Below are 25,232 nucleotides of genomic sequence, written 5' to 3' on the forward strand. Positions count from 1 at the left end.
CCCTGGCAACCACCATTCTACTTTCTGTTTCTATGAATTCGACCACTCCAGGTACCTCGTAAAGTTGAATCATAACAGTATTTGTCCATGTGACTGGCTCATTTCACTTAGTGTAATATCCTCAAGCTTCATTCATGTTGTAGCATGTTGCAGAATTTCCTTCCTTTTTTATGACAATAATATTCCATTGTCTGTATATACCACACATTGCTTATCCATTCATCCCTTGATGGACCCTTTGGTTATTTCCACCTTTTGGCAATTGTGAATAATGCTGCTGTGAACATTGGTGTGCAAGTATCTGTTTGAGTCTTTGCTTTCAGTTCTCTTGGGTATATACCTGAAGTACCATTGCTGGGTCATATGGTAATTCTATGTTTAGTTAGCTTGAGAAACTGCCACACTGATGGTATTGTGTCCACTTTGAGTCTGTCTCCCTATCAGACTTCCAGGGAGTCTTCATCTTTGGCTCTGCAGCCCTACCTAGCAGTCTGTCTGGCACAGGAAACACTCACCCAGTGTTTATTACACTGACTTAACTGAGGAATGCCCTTGTTCCAGCCCCAGAGAACTCGCCCCAGAAAGCAAGTAAGAATTTATGTAAGAGGACTTAGAAGGATGTGATTTCACTCCCTTACTGCCAGTTTATCTCACATGATAAAGTGAAGAGAAAGCAGGTAACCATTTTTATAGAGAGGAGCCATCTGTGATTTAATTGAGGGTAGAGGACAAGGCTTCTTTCTTTTAAGGGTGCTGGATTAGCCCCACACCCAGTGCAGACCTTTTTTAGAAAAAATTATTTGAAAAGAAATTTTAATATAATTTTTAAAGGTTACTTTCCGTTTACAGTTATTACACAATATTGGCTATATTCCCCACGTTGTACAATACATCCTTGAGCCTGTCTTACACCCAACAGTTTGTACCTCCCACTCCCCCATCCCTATGTTGCCCCTCCGCCCCACTTATAACCACTAGTTTCTTCTCTATATCTGTGAGTCTGCTTCCTTTTTGTTATCTTCACTAGTTTGTTGTATTTTTTTAGATGCTACATGTAAGTGGTATCATACAGTGTTTGTCTTTCTCTGTCGAGTACAGTCTTTTTAAATGTAAGGAAATGTATCCTCACAATCTAAGATTCATCCTTTCAGCAAGCACTAACCAGGTACTTCTGTGTGCCAGGCCTGTGCGGTGCCTGGGGATACCAGGATGCAAGCACAATTCCTGCCATTACGAGATACAAACGCACACACGTGCGCGCGCCTACACACACACACGAAGCGGGATGAATAAGCACCAAGTGCTGTGGGAGTTCTTGCAGGGGGTGTGGGAGACTTAACGCACACTGAGGAAGGTCGGGGAAGGTATCACACCCAGGAAGTGAGGCTGTTCCAGTCAGAGTGCAGCCTGTGTAAAGAGAGTAAGCCCAATAACATCCTTTTTTAAAAAATAAATTTATTTCATTATTTTTGGCTGTGTTGGGTCTTCGTTGCTATGCGCGGGCTTTCTCTAGTTGCGGCGAGCAGGGGCTACTCTTCGTTGTGGTGCGCGGGCTTCTCATTGTGGTGGCTTCTCTTGTTGAGGAGCACGGGCTTTAGGCGCGCGGGCTTCAGTAGTTGTGACACACAGGCTCAGTAGTTGTGACGTACGGGTTTAGTTACTCTGCGGCACGTGGGATCTTCCGGGACCAGGGCTTGAACCCATGTCCCCTGCATTGGCAGGCGGATTCTTAACCACTGCACCACCAGGGAAATCCCCAATAGCATCCTTATCGCTCATGATTCTTAGGAGACCCCAAAGATCTCTGCCAGGTTTAAATCCCCCACAATGTAAGACTGATGTGTGAGTGAAGCCATAAAAGAAGTTATACGACGATGGAGACGTGAGGTCATATACAGTGGGTTTAGTAGCTTGTTTTTGAAAGTTTCATAGGTCACTTTGGTCTCGTGGCCTTGTAATGTAAAGGTCATTTAAAATATTCAGTTATATTTGACTTCATATTCTGGGGGAGTATGTGCTGAGGGCAGTGGGCACAGATCTTTGGGTTCTTCATGGTCTCAGGGTGTATCCTTCAAAAATGTCACAGGTCGGGAGTTCCCTGGAGGTCTAGTGGTTAGGACTCCGCGCTTTCACTGCTGAGGGTGCGGGTTCAATTCCTGGGTGGGGAACTGAGATCCTGCAAGCGGCACTGCAGGCAAAAAAAAAAAAAAAGTCATGGGTCAACTGTGGGTCAGTGTGTGAGCCCAGAGTGTGGGGGAGATGAGACGGTACAAAGGGATGACGAGCAGGGGCTGAATCATGGCAGGACTTTGCTGAGGGATTTGGACCAAGTCCTGGAGAAGATGAGAGACACTGAAAACTTAGGCAGAAGAGTGACATGTACCAAATTTTAGCTTCAATAGATCATTCTGGCCACTGTGTGGAAGGTAAATTGGAGCAGGGGCAAGAAATGGTGAAGACAAGTTCTCAGAGAGTGGAGAATGGTACCCACTTACTGAGCACTGACTGTGCACGAGCCACCATGTTAAGAGCCTGGATTGTTATTTCCCTTAGAAAAGGTCCGAAGACACCAATGGTCTTCAGCAGGGTGTATTTGAACTTCCAGAGGAGTTGGGTCTTTGAGTCTCCACGGCCACGCCAGGGCTGTGCAGAAACTTTGAGGTGGACTTGAGGTTGTGGTGCCTCCTGTCCGTCGCTGCAGCGTGTGGAGTCAGTGGGGGTAGTTACTTGAAGCTGCACCAGATGGGGTTGCTGGGCCCAAACCGAGTTAATGGTAAGAGGCTGGGTGGCTCGATCCAGACGGGCCAACACGTGGAGAGAGCCGAGCTGTGACACCAGCTGGGTTGGGGGCTGAAGGGAGCCTGAGGTTCGGATGCTGCAGGCAGCTCTCTGTGGTACCCAAGGCTACCGGCATGGGTATGCTGGGGCCAATGAGAGGAGCAGACAAGGCGCAGATGTGACCCATTCTGACACCATTCTGTCCCTTCCCATCCTGTCAGTTGGTCTGTGTCTTACATCTCCCCTGCCTTGCCTGGGCTCTGGTTGTCATTTCTCCCAGCACCATTGCAGAGGCCTTCAATTCCTGGTCTGTCCCACATACTCCAGCCAGAATTAACGACTGAGAACATCATTCCAATGGCAGAAACCGACTTTTAATAGCTTATCATCCCCTGTAGAGCACCAAGGGAGGATAAAGTACGTTGTTAATGGTTTTGTTTGCATTTATTTATTTACTAAAGAAGATGGCAAGTCTTCCCTTTTTGTCCCATATTAATTTGGTTTGGTATGCACCATGTAGCGGGTACTCAAAGATATCCAGTGAATCCTTTATAAGACGATCGGTCTGGAAAGGTCAGGCCTGGGCCTGCTCAGAGGCAGAGGGGTAGACCCACTGACCGTATGGGCTTCCTTCCTTTCCTGGCAGTCCAAGTTCTGGTGTCTTCAAGCCTCCCTTCTCTTCCTTGACTGAGATTCTCTAAGATACTTAACCAATGGACAGCCTTCCATCGAGCGATTCCCCATCAGCTTTAAAACCTACTTCTCAGGAAACTACTTTCACCACGTTGTGCTGGGGATTTACTGCAATGGCCGCTACGGCTCACTGGGCATGAGCCGGAGGGCTGAGCTGATGGACAAGCCATTGACCTTTCGGACTCTGAGTGACCTCATCTTTGACTTTGAAGACTCCTACAAGAAATATCTGCACACAGTCAAGAAGGTCAAGATTGGGTTGTATGTCCCCCATGAGCCTCATAGCTTCCAGCCCATCGAGTGGAAGCAGCTGGTCCTCAATGTCTCAAAGATGTTGAGGGCTGACATAAGGAAGGAGCTGGAGAAATATGCCAGGGACATGAGAATGAAGGTAGGTGCAGGGGAGGCAAATGAGCAATGCAAGGGAGTTCTTTCCTCATTCTCTCTCTCTCTTTCTCCCTCCCTCCCTCTCTCTTTCTCTATTGCCACGTGCCCTGTGTTTCTGAGATGGTCAAAAGTTTCTTGAGGTTATCTTGCTTAGTAGGCACCCTGTTAAAAAAATATCATTCAATTTTTGACATGGACAATTTAAGTCTTTGCATTTACTACTTTAAAAACTAGAGCTAAGTTCAATTTAGGTGTTGTAGCTGAAGCAGAGTCTTGGCCTGCAGTTCCTTCTCTGAGTCAATCTAAAATGTTAGTCATTTTATACTAAGGCTCTAGTTTTGTTTTATTCTGTTTTGTCTTTATAGTAGGAGTGGCCAGTCATCTCAGTTTCCCTGAAACTGAGGGGTTTCTGAGGAAATGAGATTTTCAGTACTTAAAGCCAAGAAAGTCTCAGGCAAGCCAGGATGAGTGGGTCACCTTGCTGTATAATCTAGTTCAGAGTCGTGTTTTATCTCTGCTTTGCTTTGTAAGTTGCAAAGCCCTTTGGCATAAAATTCTGACCTGGAGTCACAAAAGCAAACAAAGGAGCATGCGCTCTGCTGGCTTTATATAAACTACACTCATAAGCCCTTCTTCCTTCTACCATGTCACTTCCAAGGTGACAGGATGCCTGTTTGTCCCTGCTCCTCCAGAGCTCGTGGAATCACTGAGAGAGAAAGCCTGTGTGTATGCTGAGACCCGCAGGGGCAAGGGATTATGCCGAATTCAGGCTTGGTTGTGTTTAGCACCTGGGGACTTCACTTGGCAGCACCTGTAATGGAGATCCTGGATCAGCTGGACCCGCTCTGCGCATGCGTGCGGGGTGGGCGGGTCAGAAAAGGAACAAGCTGGCTTCTGGGGCAACATGGATGGGACTTTGCCTCCGCGAGAGGGTAATTTTCTGAGCAACCGAACAGCCCCAGGAGGCTGAGACATGGGGCTCTGTTCCTCTCTCTGCCGTGGGGAAAGGGGCACAAGTGTAATCCCGTCATCCTCTGGGAAGTGGTACCTCTGCTGCTTGTCAGTGCAGCATGAGAGAAGCACATCTGTGTGTCAGGAGGAGGCCTCCAGCTCAGGGCTTTCTAAACCCCGGGATCATGCATGGGCAGGGGTTGAGATGCTGGGCTGTAGGAAGGCGCGAGGGCGGGGCTGTTAGGAAGCAACGTGGTAACTCCTCGTATCTCCTCCAGCTCCTGAAACCTGCAAGTGCCCACTCTCCAACCCAAGCGAGAAGCCGGGGAAAATCACTGTCCCCCCGACGGAGGCAGGCGAGCCCCCCAAGACGGCTCGGCAGGCGAGACAAGTCGTGAGTAGTATTTCCTCTTCCCCAAATTAAGGCCCAACACACACGTTTGGGAGGTTGTCCTGGCCCTTGGGGATGAAGTTGTGTCCTGGGCTCGGCATTTGAAACAAATGGTGATCTCCAAGAGATCTGCCCCTCGTTCGGTGGACATCTCTTATGGAAAAGGATCCACCATGCACATCACCCACAGTGCTCTTACCCTCCTGGCTGTCAGATGGAGACACAGTTGGAGGGATAAGCCCCAGCTGGTGTGAGATGGAGAAACAGTGCGAAATCCCGGCAGCATGGAAGGAGCATTGGCCTTAGAGTTAGGAAACCCATGTCTGGAGCCAGCTCAGCTGCTTAAGGAGCTATGGGGCCTTAGGCATGTCATGCAGCCTTTCTGGGCTCAAGTTCTCTCACCCCAAAAATGAGATTGTTAGAAGTGATGAACTTGCCTAAAACCTTAGCCTTCTGTGCCCAGCAGAAAGCGTGATCGCCCTCCATGGATGGTGGCATCAGAAATACCACTAGGCTCATCCTCTTCCCTGGTTGACTGTATCCTCCCCTGTTTTAGCCCTGAAGCTAGTGATTTCACACCTGCATCTTAGTTCAAAATGACCCACTTAAGTGATGGATTGGAGATGCTGAGGCTACCCAAAGTAACGAGCGATAGTCCACTGGCAAATATGTGGGTCATAATTACACTGGGAAAAACGACTACCTTGATTAATAGCAGCAGCACGCTGTGTCTGTCACATGGGTTCTCACCGTGCAGGGGACCGAGTGGTACAGGGCACAGAGGTCAAGCTTGGACCCCGGCTCTGCTGCCTATTAACCTTGCAGCCTGGGCAAATCCTTCGGGAGCCTGAGTTTCCTCATCCGTCAAAGAGGATAAAAATGCTTTTCTTGCCTATATCACAAGGTACTGTAAGGATCAAGTTAGAAGACGTAATGAGAGCGATTTGTTAATGGTGAACTGCTGTACGCAAGCATGTTACTGTCACATCAGTTCTGTAGAGGGAGAAGGGAGAGTTTCACGGTTTTCCTTTTTAGATGAAGAAACCAGAGCACAAAAAAGGTTTGTCATCTTTTGCTGTGTCGTGTAGCTGGCCAGTGATGGCACTGGGGCTAGAACCCAGGTCTCTTGACTCTGGGAAGGTGGCGGGGGAGGGAGCATCGGTTCTGTTTTTGGAAGAATAGGACAGGACCACGTATTGTCAGTTCTGAGGAAGGTTTCCTGTTCATCTCCCCTCCACCTCCCACTGCCAATCCCAGGCTTCAGCATCGACAGCCAGGAAGGCCTTGGGCAAAATGACTGCAACCCAGGGTTTGAAAGGGGAGGAAGGACAAAGCAGGAGGGTCAGGTGCTCCTCCTGTAGCTGAAGGTCAGTCAGGGTGGTTTCAACATAGGTGTGTCCTTTCAGGGAGCAAGATGGCTTCAAGCCTTTCATACATGGCCTCTGACCCTGATACCGACGAGTACCCTTGACCCTGGCCCTAACCCTGTGTCTCCTCCTCTCTGATTCTAACATCCATTCATTGCTGTCCCTGAACGAAGTAGCAGTTGTCTCACAGGACTATGGACATGTAAGCCCTTCCGAGAGGGTCATTTGGCATAGAGTGAGTGACCCAGAAATGGGAATCTGGTGGCTGCTGAAGCAGGGAAGGGGGCCCTTTAATCTGGTAGATTATCCTTTCTGCCCGTGGAGGCCTGAGTCCTTTCCTGAGGGGCTCCCACTCTTCAGCAAACGTTGAGCAGTCCGTAGAGTCTTTCTCTCCCCTTGAGACCCTGGCGTTCAGGGTACATGAAACCCTAGGCATTCTACCTGACGGATTTATGCACAGAATGGCAGCCGTTGGTTTTTAAGGCGATTCCTGGACACGTCCTTTCACTTGGGTCCACGGGAACTTTGCGGTCCAAAATATACTCAGTTTTTAACCAGAAAAAGTTACTGTGATCGCCCAGGGATGGTAAAGCCAATAAGGTCTTAGAAACTGATTGTAGAGACAAAAGTCAGGATGACAAGCTGCTGGTGATGGTGGTGGTATTGGTGGTGGTTTGAGTGGGGTAAGAAGGTGAATTTGAGTTTGGACTGTGGACTTTGAGGTACTTCTTAGGCACCCAGGGAGCGGGGTGTTTGTTGTAGAAGTTGCTGAAAATGCAGGTCTGGAGTTGGAGGATGTTGGGAAAGAGAGATCATGCTCTTAGAGCCATCCCCTCAGAAGTGACAGCTGAAACAACAGCTGGATACATTTGCAAGGAAAGAAGGGAGAGAAAAGAGAGAAAAGAAGTGATGTCAAGGTCCTGAGTGGGCCAGAGGAAGAAGACCCAGCGTAGTAGATGTGGAAGAAGCAGAGGGCGAGAGAAAGGGTCAGGAGTGTGGAGGAGTACGCCTGTGCCCGCAGAAAACAGTGGGGAAGAGGGAGGGTTTAAACGGGGGATGAGGAAGTAGAAGTTGATGACGTTACATTGGACGGCTTTGATCCTGCTGGGGCAGGAGGCCGACTCATCTGGTGGGAGTGAGGAGGTGGGTCATCAGTACAGGGTGAAGAAAGGGCTGCACACGGGGCCCATCTGAGGAGAGGCAGAAGGATCCTATAACCCGGTTCTCAAGCTTGAGCAAACCTAGAACCACCCGGAGGGCTTGTTCAAACAGGTTCCCAGGCCCTGCCCCCAGCCTTCCTGAGTCAGCAGATCTGGGTGGGGCCTGAGAAGGTGCCCTTCTCACAAGTTCCCTGGTGATACTGATGCTCCGGTCCAGGGACCACACCTGGAGAGCCACCGTGTGATCAATCAATGTGGGAGAACTGATTTGGAGCTTGACTTAAAAAAAAAAACCCAGAACGTCAAGATGAAGGTCTTACGTCTGCTGAGAGGGGCGGATGAGGCCATTGAGTGTGGTTCAGGGGCTCAGCCCTGCCTGGTCCTGCCTGGGCCTCTGGATAATGAGGTTGCTGGGGTGAGGTTAGAGGGTGTGACCGGGGCCTGGACCCATGGTTGGGCCCCACTGAAGTCACTCTGGGAGGAACCCAACTGGTCTTTCTCCTGTGGGCCAGATAGAGAAATCTTGTTCTCAGTCACCCCCCAGGCCATGCCCCTGCTCTGACCTGCAGCTACTTTGTCGTGCAGCTAAGGCACGCAAGCACACCGGTGCCTGCAGAGGACGGCTGTTAGACTGCCTAGGATGTGAGTGCAAAGCCACCCTCTAGTGTCAGGGCCCACCCTCCTGAGGCGTGGGAGTGGGCCTGGGAAGGGGTCAGGAAGAAAGACGTGCAGGGACTTGAGATTCAATTCCACCAGCCTCCTTCATGCCCTGAATCGGTCCCAGCTGTAGCCGAGCAGGCCCCAGGAGCACACAGGTGGCGGCTCATGGTGCAGTGAAAATGTAAACTTTCCCCAAAAGGTGAAGAGTGGCTGCAAGCAGCCTCAGAATCCCTTGGACTCATGACCCTTCTCCGCAGCCCCTTCTTCTGGGCAGAGCACTGGTTCCCAGGAGTCTTCCTTCATAAACTCCTCCCAAGGTCAGAATATGGGGATTTTTTCTTTCCCAGTTGGGGCCAGGTGGCCTTGGTTGTTTGCCCATCAAGGGAACCCAGGTGGCTTGTGGGTTCCTGTGGACAATTTGATGTGAGCAAATCCAGGAAGACCACGGTTATTCTTGGTGGTGGAAGCCCCTGCCGCTTCTTTTCTCCTAGTGTTTGGAGGTCAGGAGAGGAATCTAGAGGGCAAATATCTTGGCTGAGTTTCACAGTGGATGGAGGAGTTACGAGGAGGGAAGAGTCTCTCCCCGGTTCCTCCTAAACCCTGACTTGTGGGTTGCAGGGCTGGGTGAGGGATGACAGGGGCCACCATGTGTCGGAAGAGAGGGAAGAGAGATGCAGGAGATGAGGGCTGTGAGAGGTGAGGACCACGGGAAGAACTGAGCACCGGGCCCCTCCATCCCTCTCCGGCTCCCAGCCTCCGCCATTGCAACAGACTAGAATCCAGGACAGCCTGGTTCCTAGAGGTGTGTCTGGAGAAAAGCAGCTTCTCAGCTTCTACCCATGGCCTTCACCAAGCAGGCTTTTCTCCAGGTAATCTTGCTTTTGGCTAGGAAACGAGAAAGTGATAAATTTGATTATGACCCCATAACTCCAACTCTGGGCATCCTACTGTAGCATGGTCAGGATTAGCAAGGGTTTGGTGATTCTCACTGTGTTATTATTTCAGCATCACCTACGGCCATCAAGTCATTTCTAAATGTGTTGGGTGCCACAGTGAGGCCGGGGAGTGGCCCAAAGGGTGGAAAATTACCATAACAGGCGAGAGGCCCATCAGCTGTGGGGCCCCAGCCCCTGTCTGTGCGTGGATAATTTTAGTGACTTTATATCCTCAGCCACCACCTCCCTGCAGCTGGAGCTACTTCCAGCCCTGCATTCCTCTCCATTTTTGCACATGTCTGAATAATCCTTCTAGGAAGGAGGATCAATGTCACTGGGTTGACAGAGAGTCAGCTGAGTGGGAGGAGGGCAAGTAGCAGTGACTACCTTACTGTCAGCTGAGACAGCGTTTCAAGAGAGAAACAGGGACCCCTCCACCCCTCCACCCACGAGTCCTTTCTCGTACTCGCTGCTCCTCTAGGAGTGTTTAGAGAAGCGTCCACACGGAACAGCCAGGTTGTTTCCTGAAGTTCGTAATTACAGAGTCAGGGAGATGGAGGTTAGATCTAGGTGTAAAAGGCCTTTTGCGAACTTGAATCAACTCCTCTACAACTCTGGGCCTCAGTCCCCGCTTAGCTCTTCACTGAGGGGTGTTCACAGAGGTTCTCAACAGGAGCCAGGGCGCCCCCTGGGGGAAAAGGGTTAGACGTGCAGTGGGAGGGGAGGGTTTTGCTTATCAACAGTGGTAATACTCCCATTAGGGCCTGGGAGCCAAGATGGTAAATGCCCTGCAAAGCTATGGACCGTCCTCCCCCGTAAAGAACCATTCCACCTAAAATGCTTCCACTGAGAACCTCAGATGCTCCCTGGGGTCCTTCCCGTCTCTGACAGTCCACAGCTCTTGGCCTGCTGACTGTAGCCTGAACCCGGGGGAGTGGGGGTGAGTGGACAGTGGTTTTCTGGCTGGGCTGCCTGTGTTCGCATGAAGGCAGCTCCTACCACCCGGAGTGACCCCGAGGAGCGTTCTTCTGAACTGGGGCAAGAGTCCCTCAGGACCCACAAGACCATCTTTCTCTTCTCCCCCGCTCTGACTCCTTTCTTCCCCTCTGTCTCTGCTCTCTTCTTTGCTGTTCACAATTGTTTTTTTTCCTTCTCTTTGATTTCCCTTCTTTGTCATCTGTCTCGAGGGCACTTCGTGCCTCCAGTGGGCTTTACTCACCCTGCTGGAGACCCTCAGGGTCGCAGAGGTTACTCAGCCCCGTGAGAGTTCTCCTTCCACTGCTGGGCCACAGCTGGATGAGGGAATTCCTTCTCTGTTCTATCACCAGGCTCATGAAGATGCCTCCAGGCAACTGGTTGAGTGAGGCCCTCAAGTCATTTCTAAATGAAGTCATAATGTAGTCATAGGAGAAGCAGTTTGATTCCATGATCTAATCACATCGAAGATATTTTGAGTGGGGCCCAAGAAGTCATTCTCTATAGACCCCAAATGAGAAAATCTCCCCAAGGGGGGAAAGGGGAAAATTGCCTTCACATGGAACGTAGCAGGGGCACAAAGAGGGAGAGAAAACTAGGAAGGTTATGGAGGGAGAAGTGAAGCCTCCACGATGATGTGGGGTTTCTTTCCAGGAGCTCGGAGGAGGTAGTCTCCAACTCAGAGGCCCGCCCAACTTCGTTCCCCAGGGGATTTCATGTGGTCCAGGGTCCCCGGGGATGCTTGAGGAAACCAAGATGGAGTGATGGGCCTTATCAGGAAAGACTGCCTCTGGCAGAGTGAGTCAAGAGCCTCCAGAGCTGACGATGGAAACAGTCATGCCCGGTTGGGGTTCCTACAGGGGTTCTCTGCCATGGAAAGGGGAGGGGAGATCAGAGCCTGGAAGCTGCGCCGTGGAATCTCAGTGGCCCATGGCGCTTGGTCTCTGGCCAGAGCTCCTGGCCGGGGAGGGCTTGGAAGAAGGGGCAAAGGGCTGGAGGATCTTTTCAGAGCCACATCTCTCTTGCCTCAAGCCTGTCTGTTCACATAGCAGCCTCAGCTGTCTGCCCTGTCAGCTGCCAGCAGTGGTGCCTGCGGTCCTGGGAAGTAAGGAATGTGAGCAAGGAGCAGGCTTTGAATGAAGGTGACAGGTGGGCGGGAACCACCCAGTGTTCGTCCCTGAGGCGTACCCGCATGGGCCATGAGTCCTAAATCGGGCCCTGGCCTGACCTGACTGCTGCCAGACTAGACCAGAGAGGAGGGCCTGGGGTCTCCCTGAGCTTGTGAAGGCGGGGCCAACACCATCCCTGATTTAGTCCGTTCCACACCCTTAACGCTGAGGACCAAGAGATTAACATTGCTCCTTTACCGTGTATCCCTTTCTCGAATCCAGAGACCACAAGGATCACAGCTCAGCTGGTCCTTGCGAGCGTGTGGTGTGTGAGGACGGTGCGTGTGAACACGGGCACGTGCACCCCCACCCTGAGGGGCTGTGACCTCAGGGGAAACAGAAGCAAGAAGCATGAGCAGCCCGACTGGTGGTCTGTGCGTCCCCATCAGGCAGCCCTGAACTGGACAGAGCTGGGCCCTGTCCCTGAATCAGTATCTCACACTCGTAGGGGAGAAGCAAGAGGTAAATTTCCATTGGAAGAAAGGGGAGTGGATGGTGGCTCCACGGAGCTGCCATCTGTCTTGGTAACCCCAAGACTTGCAAGGTGCTTGGCACAAGGCGCTGCTTAATAAATTCTCGTGAATGAGTAAGTAGCAAGCAAGTTTCAGGAGCCCTGCTGTCCGGCTGCCACTCAGGCCCTCTGACCCATCCTACCCAGTGACAGCTTGGGGGCTGGGGAGTTGGGATGTGAGGAGAGGAGATGCCCCAGACACAGCCCTTAGTCGGAGGGACAGAAAGGGGACTGGGTGGTTTTAGGGAAAACGCTGTAGGCTTTTCCTCCACTTACTGCCTCTTTCCCGAAAGCCAGTGTCACACAGACGCACGCCAACTCATTCAGCCCCAGGATATGATGTTGTCCCCGCTTCTGTCCCCAACGTGCTGCCATCACTTTCTGGTTCTGATGCTTCTTGGCGGCTTCAACACCAACATCCAATCTAGCCGAGCTCTTCCTCGGCCCTGAGGAAGACACGATGTGCCACCTGGAGACAGTTCACTCTGCCCGAACTGTCAAGGTGTAGTTAGCGAACACTAGGGTGTGTGTGGTGAATAGCAGTGGCACGTCTCACAGAATACCTTCTCCGTGGAACAGTTGCCCTGTCCTCCCCAGCCCACCTCCCCCTCTGCACAGCTCCGCTGCGGCTGACTCCTGGGATGCAGGCCTGAGGGTGGGGCTGAGGGTGGACCTGGGACCAGGCCATCGATCCGTCACCCTGGTTCACCCTGGATACAGTTGGGGCTGGGATTTTCCATTTGTGCTCGGAGAGGAGCGCCCCCTTTTCCATCCACAAAGTGCATCAAAGGAAACCTGAAGTCCCTACCCCGCTTCCCCTAAAGTAGAAGGTGCCCGAGAGCTTTCCAGAGGAGAATCCTTTGATTTCTTTTCCTTGTTTGGACTGGGGAGGGGTTTGGAGAAATATATTGTTCTAAAATAATAACCCTGGATCTGATGCGAGGTTCTGGGCAAGCGCAGACCCGGCTGAATCATTATCCTGGTGCTTGTGTTTCTTAAAAATAACCCCCCTTGCAATATTCTAATTATAACCAGGGGAGTACTTGGAAGAGGCCTCTCCACACTCAATAGCTCCCCCAGCTCTGGCCCTGACATGAGCTGGCAAGGACTGAACAGTATTTCTGGCTAGGTCCACGGGCAGGTGGCATGCTGTGATAACCCACTTCTGCCCTTCGCCAGGCCAGGAAATTGTAACCAGTGTTGCTGAGAAAGAAAAGGGTTTCACCTTACGGATGGGTCACCAGGAATCTCAGTTTAACTCATTTTCTGCCAGTGTTAACCTTTTTTTTCCCCCTCTTCTGGGTTCTGGGCTCTTGCGGGGAGGTGGGAGGGGTGGAGATACAGAGGAAGGAGGCAGCTTAGTCCCTTTCCATTGGAAGCCCCCAAGCTGTCTGTCGTCGCAGAACCACATTCAACTGTACAAGTAGGCAGGTTCCCCAAATAGCTTTCGGAGATAAGGTAAAGCCTCTCTTACGCAGAAAAAAAAAAAATTCTTCCTACTTGTTAATTCTTCGAATGGTGTCATGGTGGCTTGAATTCCTGGCTTAGGACTTTGTTAAAATAAAAATATCCCATGACAAACGTAACAGAATGAAGTCCTATCAGCCGTTTACACGTTAGTCAGAACTAGACAAAAAAATGTATCCAGAGGTACAGGTGCAACAGTGGGGATTCACAGATGAATTCACTTGATCCCTGCTCTGAAGTTGTTTGCAGTCTCTGAGGCAGGCACAGGGATTATGAGCCTTCGAGATTCTTTAGCAGATGTACAAAAGGAAACACCAGCGCATACAGAGCAAGGAGCAGTGTGCTGTGGGGAGAGGAAGTTAGAAAATACTGCAGGGGAGAAGTGGCATCTGGGTTGGTTCTTGAAAGGATGACAAGAAGACAAGCAGGAGGCATTCCAAAAGCCAAGGTGCAGAGGCAGGAGTGGCCTGATGTCATCTTCAGATGCTTGGGAGGATACTTCGCGTGGGGATGGGGGTCAGTTTGCATCTTGGTCAAGCGCATGGGCTCTAGATTCTGGGGAAGAACTCTGGTTTCCACCACTTGCTAATAACCACACGACTTTGCTTTGAGCAATCTTCCTAACTTTCAGTGCCTCCCTTTCTTCCTCTGTAAAATGGGTAGTAACACTGTCAGCGCCATAACGTTATGGTGAGAATGAATTCACCCATGTAAACTGCTTAGAGCAATGCCTGGCCCAGAGTAAGTGCCTAATAAATAAAAGCTATTTATAACGGTGATTTCTCAGCACGTGGAAGGTGTAGGGAACTGGTGGAAGTGATAAGGAAAGGTTTAGAAAAAGGAGGCCAAAGAGCCCCAAATTATTTATTTATTTATTTTTGGTCACACCGCACGGCTCATGGGATCTTAGTTCCCTGACCAGGGATCAAACCCGGGCCCCTGGCAGTGAGCGCGCTGAGTCCTAACCCCTGGGATGCCAGGGAATTCCCACATAAGAGCCCCTCATTAAAGTGCATCTGTTTTCAAGGGTGCTGAGAGCAGAACATGGGAAAGGTAAAGGGAGAAATTTTCAGGGCACAGCAAGTTCGAAAAATATGAAAATTCTGTTTATCAGGGCTGAGGGGATCCAAAAGGAGGAAGCCAGGAGAGTGGCCCAAAAGTGGCTTCTGAGGAGGTGGCAAGCGTGTGGTTTGTGCCTGTGGCCTGTCACTGCAGTGACCCCAGGGAAGCCCTCGTTACAGGGCTGAGTGGGTAGGGTTTGTTCTCTCCTTGACCTACCCTGTCGCCTGTCCTGCCACTGCCTTTCCAGCAGGTGCTGTTGGTGAGAGGACCGAGGGAGAGAAAATAGGTCAGTGCAGAGTTATCCCAACCCCTGAGAAATGATATGAAGCTAGGGTCTTACTAGCATTATTCTCATATAGGAAGGGCAGCACCTTTCGAGTCTCAGGATGAGGAGAGGTGTGACTTGGTGTTGAGGAAGATGCCAGGCCAGGAAGAAAGCATGTGCAAGAAAGGTTCGGAAACTGGGGTGAGCTAATTGGTAGGTGCTGCGAGGACTGTGGAGCAAGGGATTCTCTTGTTAAGCACAAGGGATTGCTAAACTTTCAGAGGCAACGGGCGATCTAAAGAGCTGCCATGGTGGAAAATTATTTCAGTTGCTATAGGGAATGATCCCTATTGAATCCTTTTCTAAAGCAAGGAATGCACATGGGTACTTCAAGCTTATCCTTTGGCCAGTGGATTTTTTTTTAAATAAATTTATTTTTGGCTGCATTGGGTCTTCGTTACTGCGTGTGGGCTTTTCTCTAGTTGCGGCGAGCGGGGGCTACTCTTCGTTGCAGTGCGTGGGCTTCTCACTGCACTGGCTTCTCGTTGCGGAGCACGGGCTCTAGGCGTGCGGGCTTCAGTAGTTGCAGCACGTGGGTTCAGTAGTTGTGGCTCGCGGTCTCTACAGCACAGGCTCGGCAGTTCTGGCGCATGGGCTTAGCTGCTCCACGGCATATGGGATCTTCCCGGACCAGGGCTCGAACCCGTGTCCCCCGCATTCGCAGGCGGATTCTTAACCACTGCGCCACCATGGAAGCCCGGCCAGTGGATTTTTGACTACTGAATTTTCTAAAAGTGGGGCACACTGCGGAGGGGGGGAGTAATTTACCTTTCTAACCACATTTGCCTTAGGCTGATGCTAACTTAAGGGGAGTCCACTTGAGGGAGAAAGTTCATATTAGCTATTTGTGAAGACAGCACCACGCCAGGCAAGGAGACAAAACAGACTTCTTTCAGGCTTTATGACAAAATGAACAAGATATTGATACATATGGACTGTGAACCTGGCTTGTCTGCAAAATCCCTAGTTCTCCCCACATTAGTTGGCCAAGGACTAGGGCAGAAATACAAGTTTAAGTTTGAATCCTCAAGCAAAAGCGTGCTCCCTTTAGCCGTCAACTCAAGAATGGCTCTTGCAGTTGTCCCCGGAGCCACTCTACCAGGCCTGAGGCAGTGGCTCTGTTTATAGGGAATGGCTAATCTCTAGGGCATGTATGCGCTGGGACACCATTGCCCTGAAGGTCAGAAGCCTTAGGCGCTTTGATACAATGAAGGGTGTAGGCAAGGAAGTATTGGGATTTCTACCCACAGCCGACCATATTTATCAGTATCATCTGTGTATCCTGGGCACCAGAAGATACACAAAGGAATGAGAGGCATGATTCCTGACCAATCAAGCAGGGCACGTGGTCCAGCTGAGAAGTAAGCCCCGTGCAACGGAGAAAAGAAAGGTTACAAGTTATTTTCGTAGTGCCAAGTAGCAGGTCAGGGAAGGTTTTTGTACCACTTTGGATAATCTAGTTTCAGAGGGGATGATCATAGACTGCTAATGACTGTTCAGAAATGGGACATCTCTGAAAACAAGAAAGGGAGGGAGAGAGGGAGGAAGAGGGGAGAGGGAGGGCCAAGGAGAGAGAGAATGAGAACGTGAGGGGTGGTAGAATTTGTTGCCGAAATTAAGCCTGGTGTCCTTTATGGAGCAGCACCCTAAGTAGAAGCTGGCTGTTGATTTCTCGTTCTAGCAACGCTGAATGACTTGGACCACATTCATGCCAAGGGAAAAACAAATTTATTGCTAGGAAATCTTTCAAAGGTATAAACCAAGAAACTTTTAAACAATTATATTTTCATTTTGGTCTCTCTCTTCTTTTTTTTTTAACACTTAAGACAAGGTTCAAGTGTAACCTAAAAATGTCTTTGATCTTCTTGTAAAAACGTGAAACTTTTCAGTTAGAACCCAGACATACTGGTTTACAATCTGGGTTATGTCTTACCAAAGAAGGTGAGGAGGAGGCTCTTTTTTTTTTTTTTAAGGAATTTTGCCTTTTAAAAAATTTAATTAATTTATTTTTGCTGTGTTGGGTCTCCGTTTCTGTGCGAGGGCTTTCTCTAGTTGTGGTGAGCGGGGGCCACTCCTCATTGTGGTGCGCGGGCCTCTCACTGTCGCGGCCTCTCTTGTTGCACAGCACAGGCTCCAGACGCGCAGGCTCAGTAGTTGTGGTACACGGGCCTAGTTGCTCCATGGCATGTGGGATCTTCCCAGACCGGGGCACCAACCCGTGTCCCCTGCATTGGCAGGCAGATTCTCAACCACTGCGCCACCAGGGAAGCCCCGAGGCTCATTTTAAAAATGGAAAAAATTGTGAGATAAATCATGAGAACACTTAGGTATGATTTTATACTGGGAAGTCACCTAGGAAGTATCTTCAATGAAGACAGATGATGTGCTACTGAATGATTTCTTTCCCCACCTTGAAGTACTTTCTTACGACTTCCTATAAATGCTTGAGTGTACTGTCATATTGTAAAGTGCTTGAGAAAATGTATTTAGGGAAGAGAGGTGATTTGCCACTGAATGATTTTCCACACTGACCTGCTTTTACAGATGAATTCTAAAAGATTCATCCTGATTTTATACCCTCAAGCCTGGAATGAATAGTGACTGAGAATCTTCACAAGAACCTGAGTCACCTGAGACATCTTGTAGGTGCTGGGCTTCCCCAGGGCAGCGACACAAGGAGGCCAAGGTTTCTAGGAGAATCTGGTTCAGATGTTCAGTTCTACTGTAGTCAAACATTTTTAGACCCTTGCAAGGTTTACAGAAACTAGGTTTCAGAAGTTAGTGTGACCAAGTTCAGGCTTAAAGTTGAAGAAACTCATTCAGCAACCTGTAAATTTTTTTTGAACTCTACAATGAAAGCCTATTAAAAGGTTCCTTAAAACCTATAAAGGTGGATTTGAGAAACAAGAGGTGGAGTTGGGAGCTAAGGCTGGTGTGTGTGTGTGTGTGTAGGGGGGGCAAATACCAAAAGGGTAGAGGTCCCTGACAATACTGAATGATCTTTCTGTCCCTTCCCCTCTCGCCTACCGTCTTTCTTTTACCCTTAGGCCTGCATTGCCTGAAAAGAAGGTGGCTGATCTCAGCACTCTGAATGAAGTGGGCTATCAAATCCGAATTTAGGCCAGCAATACAGCCAGCAACAGGGCTTCTATGGTGCTTCTGTCTGCACTTTACCCAGCATCTTCAGGAGGAACTGCAACTATTTATTAAGAACTTGTGAATTTTATTTGTAAGGGTTCACTTGGAATAGACTCTGAGTGGGTGGTAACAATGAACTTTAAAAAAATTCACGAAGGGACAACCATGAAAAGGCTAAGTAATAAATCCCACTGTGGTCAGACTGTCTCCCTCACTCCAGATAGAAAGGATAAGACCATAACTGTAGTTTTATATTTTCCCATTTACCTACATTCTTTTACTTGTTTTAAACAGCAGTAGTAAATGTTCATGAAACCCTCCCTCCCACTTTTGATATAGTAAGGTAAACTCAATCAGTATTAATGTCTTTTTCAGCAATAACAGCGGCAAAGATTGGTGGGGTCTTTTTGTAAGCAGTCAATATTACCTCAGCATCTTGACATCAGATATGCAAATTTAATGGTGTTTTGTTTTTTTATATTCTATTTGTATTGTTTCCCCAATATTTTCCATGGGGATCTCCACAAGGTCTGGAATTTTTTTCCTGGTGCACACATGCGATGAAATTTAAGGTATTATATATGCAAGTGTTTTACTAGAAAAGCACTGAAATTCTTCTGGCAATACGGGAAACCATTTTCAGGACCTTGGAGTTACTTCTTTCTTAAACCTTTCTTAAAGCATTCACTGACAGCAGTTTTTGTTCTTTCAAAACAAAAGAAAAGCACGTTCAGAAGCTAGTCTATGTTCTGTCACTAACATTTAAACTTTGCAGAGTCCAGCAAAAAGCACACAGGGTCATGAACTGTTACACACATTTAGTAGTATTGCAATTACCTCTGACAGTAACACACTCAAAGGCACAGGCCAGGAGTGAATCAGTAGGTCTTGAGAACCAGCTAACCTTGCTGATCCCATTTCACCTGATTTCGAAACTCTAAGTCAGGCCTCGATTCTGAAGGACTCACTGCTGTTAGAGATGTGTTCTGATGTCTTATATTAAGACCAAATACAACACGATGTGATTATTTTCCAGTACATTGCTTTTAGGTACCACTTCAGGATGCTTAGGAACTGGTATTGGAAAATACAATGAATTAGAGAAGCAGAACCTTAGTTTTAATGGAAAAGTCTTCAGGTGCAGTGTTACACCTTATAGTGTGATTTAGTCCACGGAGCACAGTATGAATATCCGGCCTGCATATGGTAGTTACAGTGTAACTTCTGGCTGCAGACCACACAGAATAACTCTAACAGCATACCAAGTCTGTATGTTATCAAGAGTACAGCTTCCGTTTCATTTGTTTGATCTTAGCAACCATGCCAACTCATGAGACCAAAAGGCATATTTAAGTGAAGTCTGCTAGTCAACAAAAGTGTTATTTCAGTCTCAGTACTTCCCCCTCTGGTTTTCTTTGACTGAAGTGTACATCTCAGTTAGATTAAAATACAGCATAAGTTAAAAATTCGGAACTTAAACCACTTTCCTCAAGAATAGTACTATCAGTTAGCAGAATTTAAAATGAGTTATCCTTAATCTTCACAAGATAAACCCATTTGCAGCCTCATGGCCACTTGTATTTAGATGTTTGCAGTCGCCAGTGAATCATTTCATTCTCATTCTAAAACAATACTGACCTAGCTCTCTCTCTAGATGAAATACCATCATCTGTTTATCAATCTGAAAATACTATATCCAATAAGTAGACTACTTAAAACATTGCAATCATTCTAAGAGCTTGGAATAGGATTTTCCAAGTATTAAGTACTGTCCAATCTAAAATATGGAATGTCAATGCCTCTTGAATGCATAGCCTCTTGTTTCCCACAGAAAAGGGGAAAGGAATAGGAATACAGCCTGTTTCTAATATGCTGATGTATAAGCCTTAAAACTGCCAACTGGCTTGATGATTCAATTAGTAACCTGATTTATTCCACACTCATTTCTTGATTTTAAGATTCATTTCCCCAAAGCAAGAGTTAGTCACAGAAATGTGAAAATTAATTTAAAATGTTCTTGGTTGTTATTCTATTTTTATTGCCTATGGAGTATGTTAATTTCTAAAAGATATGAGAAAGGCAACAAACTCCTACATTCTAGTGAAGTAATTTAATTGATAAGGCAAGAAAAAAAAAAAGACATGATTTACCCCCTAGAACTGATTTTAAAACTGGCTATAATTCAAAAGATAAAAAACAAAACTATGAAGTGATCTGAAATCTAGTTTTTAAAGTTATTAATGCAAGAGAAATTTTATGCTTAAGCCATTATGGTAATACATGCAAAGTTTAAATGAATGACAGAAATTTTGATTCTAGACTACATGTTGTGCTGTTTTGAGTACACTTTATTTCAGAAAGTGGTATTTAGTGTTTTCTACACACTCTGAAATCATGAGCATTTCACTTTTTCTAAGTCAATTATTTCATAAGGATTTTATTAATAGATATTGGTAAATAGAACTTTGGAAATCTTAATTCAGTATTCTTACTATACCCGAGGCTTTTGTAAGCTATAGTTTTATGTACAACCTTGTACAGTTTTTTTGACATGCAATTCAGAATCTTGTTTATTCTCTGGACTTTGTTCTGGCCAACACATTTTTTTAAAATCTTTTAAGAAAAACTGTGATTGTTTTAGTGGGTATTTTTCTAAGTAAATGAAAACTTGTATAATGGTATTTTAGAGAATGCCAGATAAGTGCATGTTTCAAGTTAATGTTTTTCTCATCACTTGTATGTTTATACACAGCATGGGACTTTAATAAAACCATCCTGGAAACTCAAGGATTGTTTTCCTTCTAAAAATATAAATGGTGTGATTTTTTTCTTATTCCTCTTATTACATACTTGTCCTAGTAAACTAATTTATCACTCTGTCACCCTTGTTGGTAAACTAATTTATCACTCTCTCACCCTTGTTGTCATCCACAATTTTCAGACTCTGTGTTAAACATCACTCTATTTTGGTGTATCTTAATTCACTTATATTTTGGTATCACCCTAAGTAATAAAGGCTGAAAAGGGTAATGAAACAATTTAGAAGAGGCAACAAGTCAGTTACACAGCTTAGTACATCTACCACAAAATCTTCAGGCACAGATGTACTAGTACAATAATATATTAGGTAACTTACAGGGAAAAAGTGCAAATGACTTGACGTGAATGTTTCTCCAACCCCTTGAATTCTCTGGATCTTAGTTTTTTTATGAAAGCAAAGGGTTAAAAGCAGACCGCTGCTACATTCCAAAAAAGATGATTTCAAACACGCATACTGATAGCAAAGGCTACATACAGTAAAGCATTTCACTACTCCATAATATATCCCTTTCCATTTAAAACTTAAATAGCATAGGGAATTCCCTGGAGGTCCAGGGGTTAGGACTCTGCTTTCACTGCCATGGCCCAGGTTCAATCCCTAGTCAGGGAACTAAGATCCCACAAGTCGCAGGGTGCAGCCAAAGAAAAAAAAAAAACCCCCGCCCCCCACACACACTTGGATAGCATAGCCCTTGAGACTGGGAGATTTGGTTTCAGCAATTAACCAAATTTAAATTAATTTAATTTTGGCAGATAAATACAAGGATCCAACAGAGTTATTAACTCTTTGGACCAAAAAAAGTAAAGAAAATGGACGTTAATTTTAGTGGAGCTTTTTTTTTTAATATAAATTTATTTTTGGCTGCACTGGGTCTTCATTGCTGTGCACAGGCTTTCTCTAGTTGCAGCAAGTGGGGGCTACTCTTCGTTGCAGTGCGCAGGCTTCTCACTGCAGTGGCTTCTCGTTGCAGAGCACGGGCTCTAGGCGCACAGGCTTCAGTAGTTGTGGCTTGCACGCTCAGTAGTTGTGGAACACAGGCTTAGGTGCTCCGCGGCATGCGTGTTCTTCCCGGACCAGGGACTGAACCCATGTCGCCTGCATTGGCAGGTGGATTCTTAACCACTGCACCACCAGAGAAGTCCCTAGTGGAGCTTTAAAAAGCTATGATGTTACATGGACCCTTTGGCCTCCAGTACACAAAATAATACTTCATTCTATAAGCTAAAGTAGAAAGCAATTTTATGGATTAACTCTACTGAAGTGAAGCACATGAAAAGGGCCTAAAATCACAATATATTAATCAGGATACAAAAAATTAAGTTTTCATAGAGGTTTTCAGGGATGTTTATCAACAATACCTATATATAAAGTTAGTTAATAAATTCACACAACACAAAGTAGTAATCAATGAATCTTCATTTTTCTTTCCCCAATACTAAAAGGGGATAAATATACTATGTGCTGTTATTATTTGATGATGACAATATCTGCTAATTAGAACATACAATTTTCTGAAAACTTACTACGAAATGAAAAATCCTAGAACTATAGTTAATACTGTGAGAGAAAGACATTAAACAGTTAAAAGTACTTGCTTATCGCTATAATTTTTACTAGGCAAATCCTTGTAACCCACATGCCTTTTGGGGGTATTTATCTGGTTTATTTTTTAAACATTGTAGTAAATACTTTAGTAGAAAAACTTTTAAAGTCCAAGACTATAAAGTAGCTGCTGCTTTCTAATTTAAGATGAAGTATTCTATTAAGAAAACCCACTGTAAAAAAAACCCACTGTAAAACCCATTGTATAATTCAGTATAAAATTACTACTTAGTAAAAATGTACATAATTCTTTGATCCCAATGTCTAAAAAAGGAAATTTTCAATTATGTTTAAAAATTTTTGATTCAAACACTTATACAGAGCCAACTACAGGATTTTTTAGGCCTGATCTTCACCACTTTATAAAAAAAATCAGCATCATCTCACACTGCTGCATCATGATAAAACATTTTAGAAACAAAACCACAACAGTTAAACCACAACAAAACAAAACAGTTAAAGTTACTACTTACGAGTATTAGGTCTCCAAGCTGATATCTCTCTAGAGTTTTGCTGGCTTCCTCTTATTTCTAAGGCAAAATAAAAATAACCTTATAGCTGCCACTTTGTTCCAAATATGTTTCCTAATAAAATAAATTTCTACAGGATTAGTTAAGTAAAATAAAATATCTTTCCCAATTCAGGGATCTTTTCTTGAAACCGAATATTAAAAAAAAAAAAAATTACTAGGGAAACACAAGGCATAACCCCAATCTCTGCCTCTCCTAGGTATCCTGCAATGGTCTATGACAGGATGGAAAGTGGGCTTGTGTAAAGCACTTCATCCTACTAGTTATGGTGACCTATATTTCCCCAATAAAATGCAGGCATATTACATGGCTCAGGATAGTAAGAAGATGGATTAAGCAATCTGTACAATTTTGAAAAGCATTACTGAGCCCCCTCAAAAACAAACTACAATGGTTGGCTGGACACTTGTGAACCCGATGATTTCTGAGATGAACTACTTAGGACTCAACAAACATATGATCCTCATGATGAAATCGGGCCTCTGCAAGGGAAATGAGTTGTGGTTTGTAAGAACTCAAAGATATTTTGGATCCACTGTAAAGCTTGCCAAAAACATGAAATTCTTTACTAAGAGGACTAAAGAAACTGCACTATATTTAAAAATCACTGTCAATTTTACTGGAATTTATAATAAATATTTACAACTCTTTTACAATAAAGAGCGTTTAGATCTCACTTGTCAGGAAAATATTTTTTCATTATCAAAAAAGAAAATTGTTGTAAACTTGTTTCTTCTGCTACCTGTTTCAAGCATTTAACATAACCTCTTCAGAAATTCCATAGCATAAAAATAAGTAACATGCAAACTCTTAAGAACAACTTTACATTCTTTGAAAAAGAACATAAATGGGAAAGCACAGTATATATGTAATCAAAGAAGAGTAAGGGGCTTCCCAGGTGGCGCAGTGGTTGAGAGTCCACCTGCCGATGCAGGGGACACGGGTTCGTGCCCCGGGAAGAGCCCACATGCCGTGGAGCGGCTAGGCCCGTGAGCCATGGCCGCTGGCCTGCACGTCTGGAGCCTGTGCTCTGCAACGAGAGATGCCACAACAGTGAGAGGCCCGCGTACCGAAAAAAAAAAAACAAAGGAGTCAGAGCTCAAGTCTGAATTTAGCCAATAAAGGCAGATGATCCGAAGAGTTATTTTCGTTTGGAAGTCCATTAACAGTCCATAAGTCTTGTTCTGTAAGAAGTGACAGTCTAGCTAGAAGTTTCAAGCCACCAACCAAAGCAACTTCGGCTCCTATATTAAAGAAACATATACATATTTAGTGAAACAACAGGTTACTGTAAATCATATAAATCTTTTTTTTCTTTTAAAACAACGATATATAGCTTGACACCCTTCTGGAAGTCTAATATGAAACAGTTTTTAGAATATGGTTAAATTTTTATTGCGATATAACCTAATTATAATTCTCTAACAAACAGACGTTTCAGATGCTTGTTTTTTTCTATTTCAGATTTTTTTTCCATTTCAACTTCTGCAAATAATCTTTAGAAGAAAATATCAATGCAACACATAAGATGTTAAGAATAATTTGAGATTGACAACTACCTAAGAAATTCACCCATCAACCTTTCTGTAGTTGTATAAAATCAGACAGACCAAGCCACATCTGAGTAGGACGTTTATGAGGTGACTGCAGAATAAATTAGTATAGTTTGGTCCCAGACACTCAGTACCCATGGAAATAGAGTAAAAGAGGATGTGCTCTTAATGTTAACAGTAGCGATGCTGGTCCATGGCACACTTCCGCCACCTAGTGAGTGTTCTTCAGTATGACAACTACCAGAACCTTATTACAAATTCAAAGCAAGCTTATTTTGCAGAGTTGATCTAGCAGAGAGGAGTAAACCCCCTCCTGAATGTTACTAGTAAGGTTATCCTTGTGAAGGAGAAAACAAACAAACAGATGGGAAAAGAAAAGTAGCACTGAAAAAAGAAAAAGGAAAAGAAAAAAGGGGAAAATCAGGAAAAACAAAATAGCTGTCCACATTTAGGATTTTCAGTTTTCTGAATATATTTTTGACTTCCAGTTACTTTAAATGGCACTTTATTCTCCATGTTAAGTCCTTTGATTAGTATTTAAAATCTTGGGCTTCTCTGGTGGCGCAGTGGTTGAGAGTCCGCCTGCCGATGCAGGGGACACGGGTTTGTGCCCCGGTCCGGGAAGATCCCACATGCCGCCGAGCGGCTAGGCCCATGAGCCATGGCCGCTGAGCCCGCGCCCGGAGCCTGTGCTCTGCAATGGGAGACGCCGCAACAGTGAGGCCCGTGTACCGCAAAAAAAAAAAAAAAAAAAAAA

General features: G+C 46.1%; 2 protein-coding genes across 6 annotated transcripts in view; one reads left to right on the forward strand and one right to left on the reverse strand.

Annotated features, from left to right (window-relative positions):
- The window catches only part of VASH2 (vasohibin 2), a 36,719-nt gene extending 16,336 nt beyond the window's left edge, over nucleotides 1-20,383 (forward strand). For all 3 annotated transcript variants that reach the window (XM_027082953.1, XM_027082954.1, XM_027082951.1), the window contains exons 6-8: nucleotides 3,481-3,862; nucleotides 5,088-5,203; nucleotides 17,879-20,383. In XM_027082953.1, the coding sequence (XP_026938754.1) occupies nucleotides 3,481-3,862; nucleotides 5,088-5,203; nucleotides 17,879-17,951 (571 nt within the window). In that variant the 3' untranslated portion in view covers nucleotides 17,952-20,383. The remainder of the gene's footprint in view (nucleotides 1-3,480; nucleotides 3,863-5,087; nucleotides 5,204-17,878) is intronic.
- Nucleotides 20,384-23,923: 3,540 nt separating this feature from the next.
- ANGEL2 (angel homolog 2) overlaps nucleotides 23,924-25,232 on the reverse strand; it is a 16,108-nt gene continuing 14,799 nt past the window's right edge. For all 3 annotated transcript variants that reach the window (XM_027082955.1, XM_027082957.1, XM_027082956.1), the window contains exon 9: nucleotides 23,924-24,166. In XM_027082955.1, coding sequence (XP_026938756.1) covers nucleotides 24,015-24,166 — 152 coding nt within the window. In that variant the 3' untranslated portion in view covers nucleotides 23,924-24,014. The remainder of the gene's footprint in view (nucleotides 24,167-25,232) is intronic.

The sequence above is a fragment of the Aethalodelphis obliquidens genome, unplaced genomic scaffold (assembly GCF_003676395.1).
Source record: "Aethalodelphis obliquidens isolate GAN/ISIS:26980383/991018 unplaced genomic scaffold, ASM367639v1 scaffold48, whole genome shotgun sequence".
NCBI classification, from domain to species: Eukaryota; Metazoa; Chordata; class Mammalia; order Artiodactyla; family Delphinidae; genus Aethalodelphis; species Aethalodelphis obliquidens.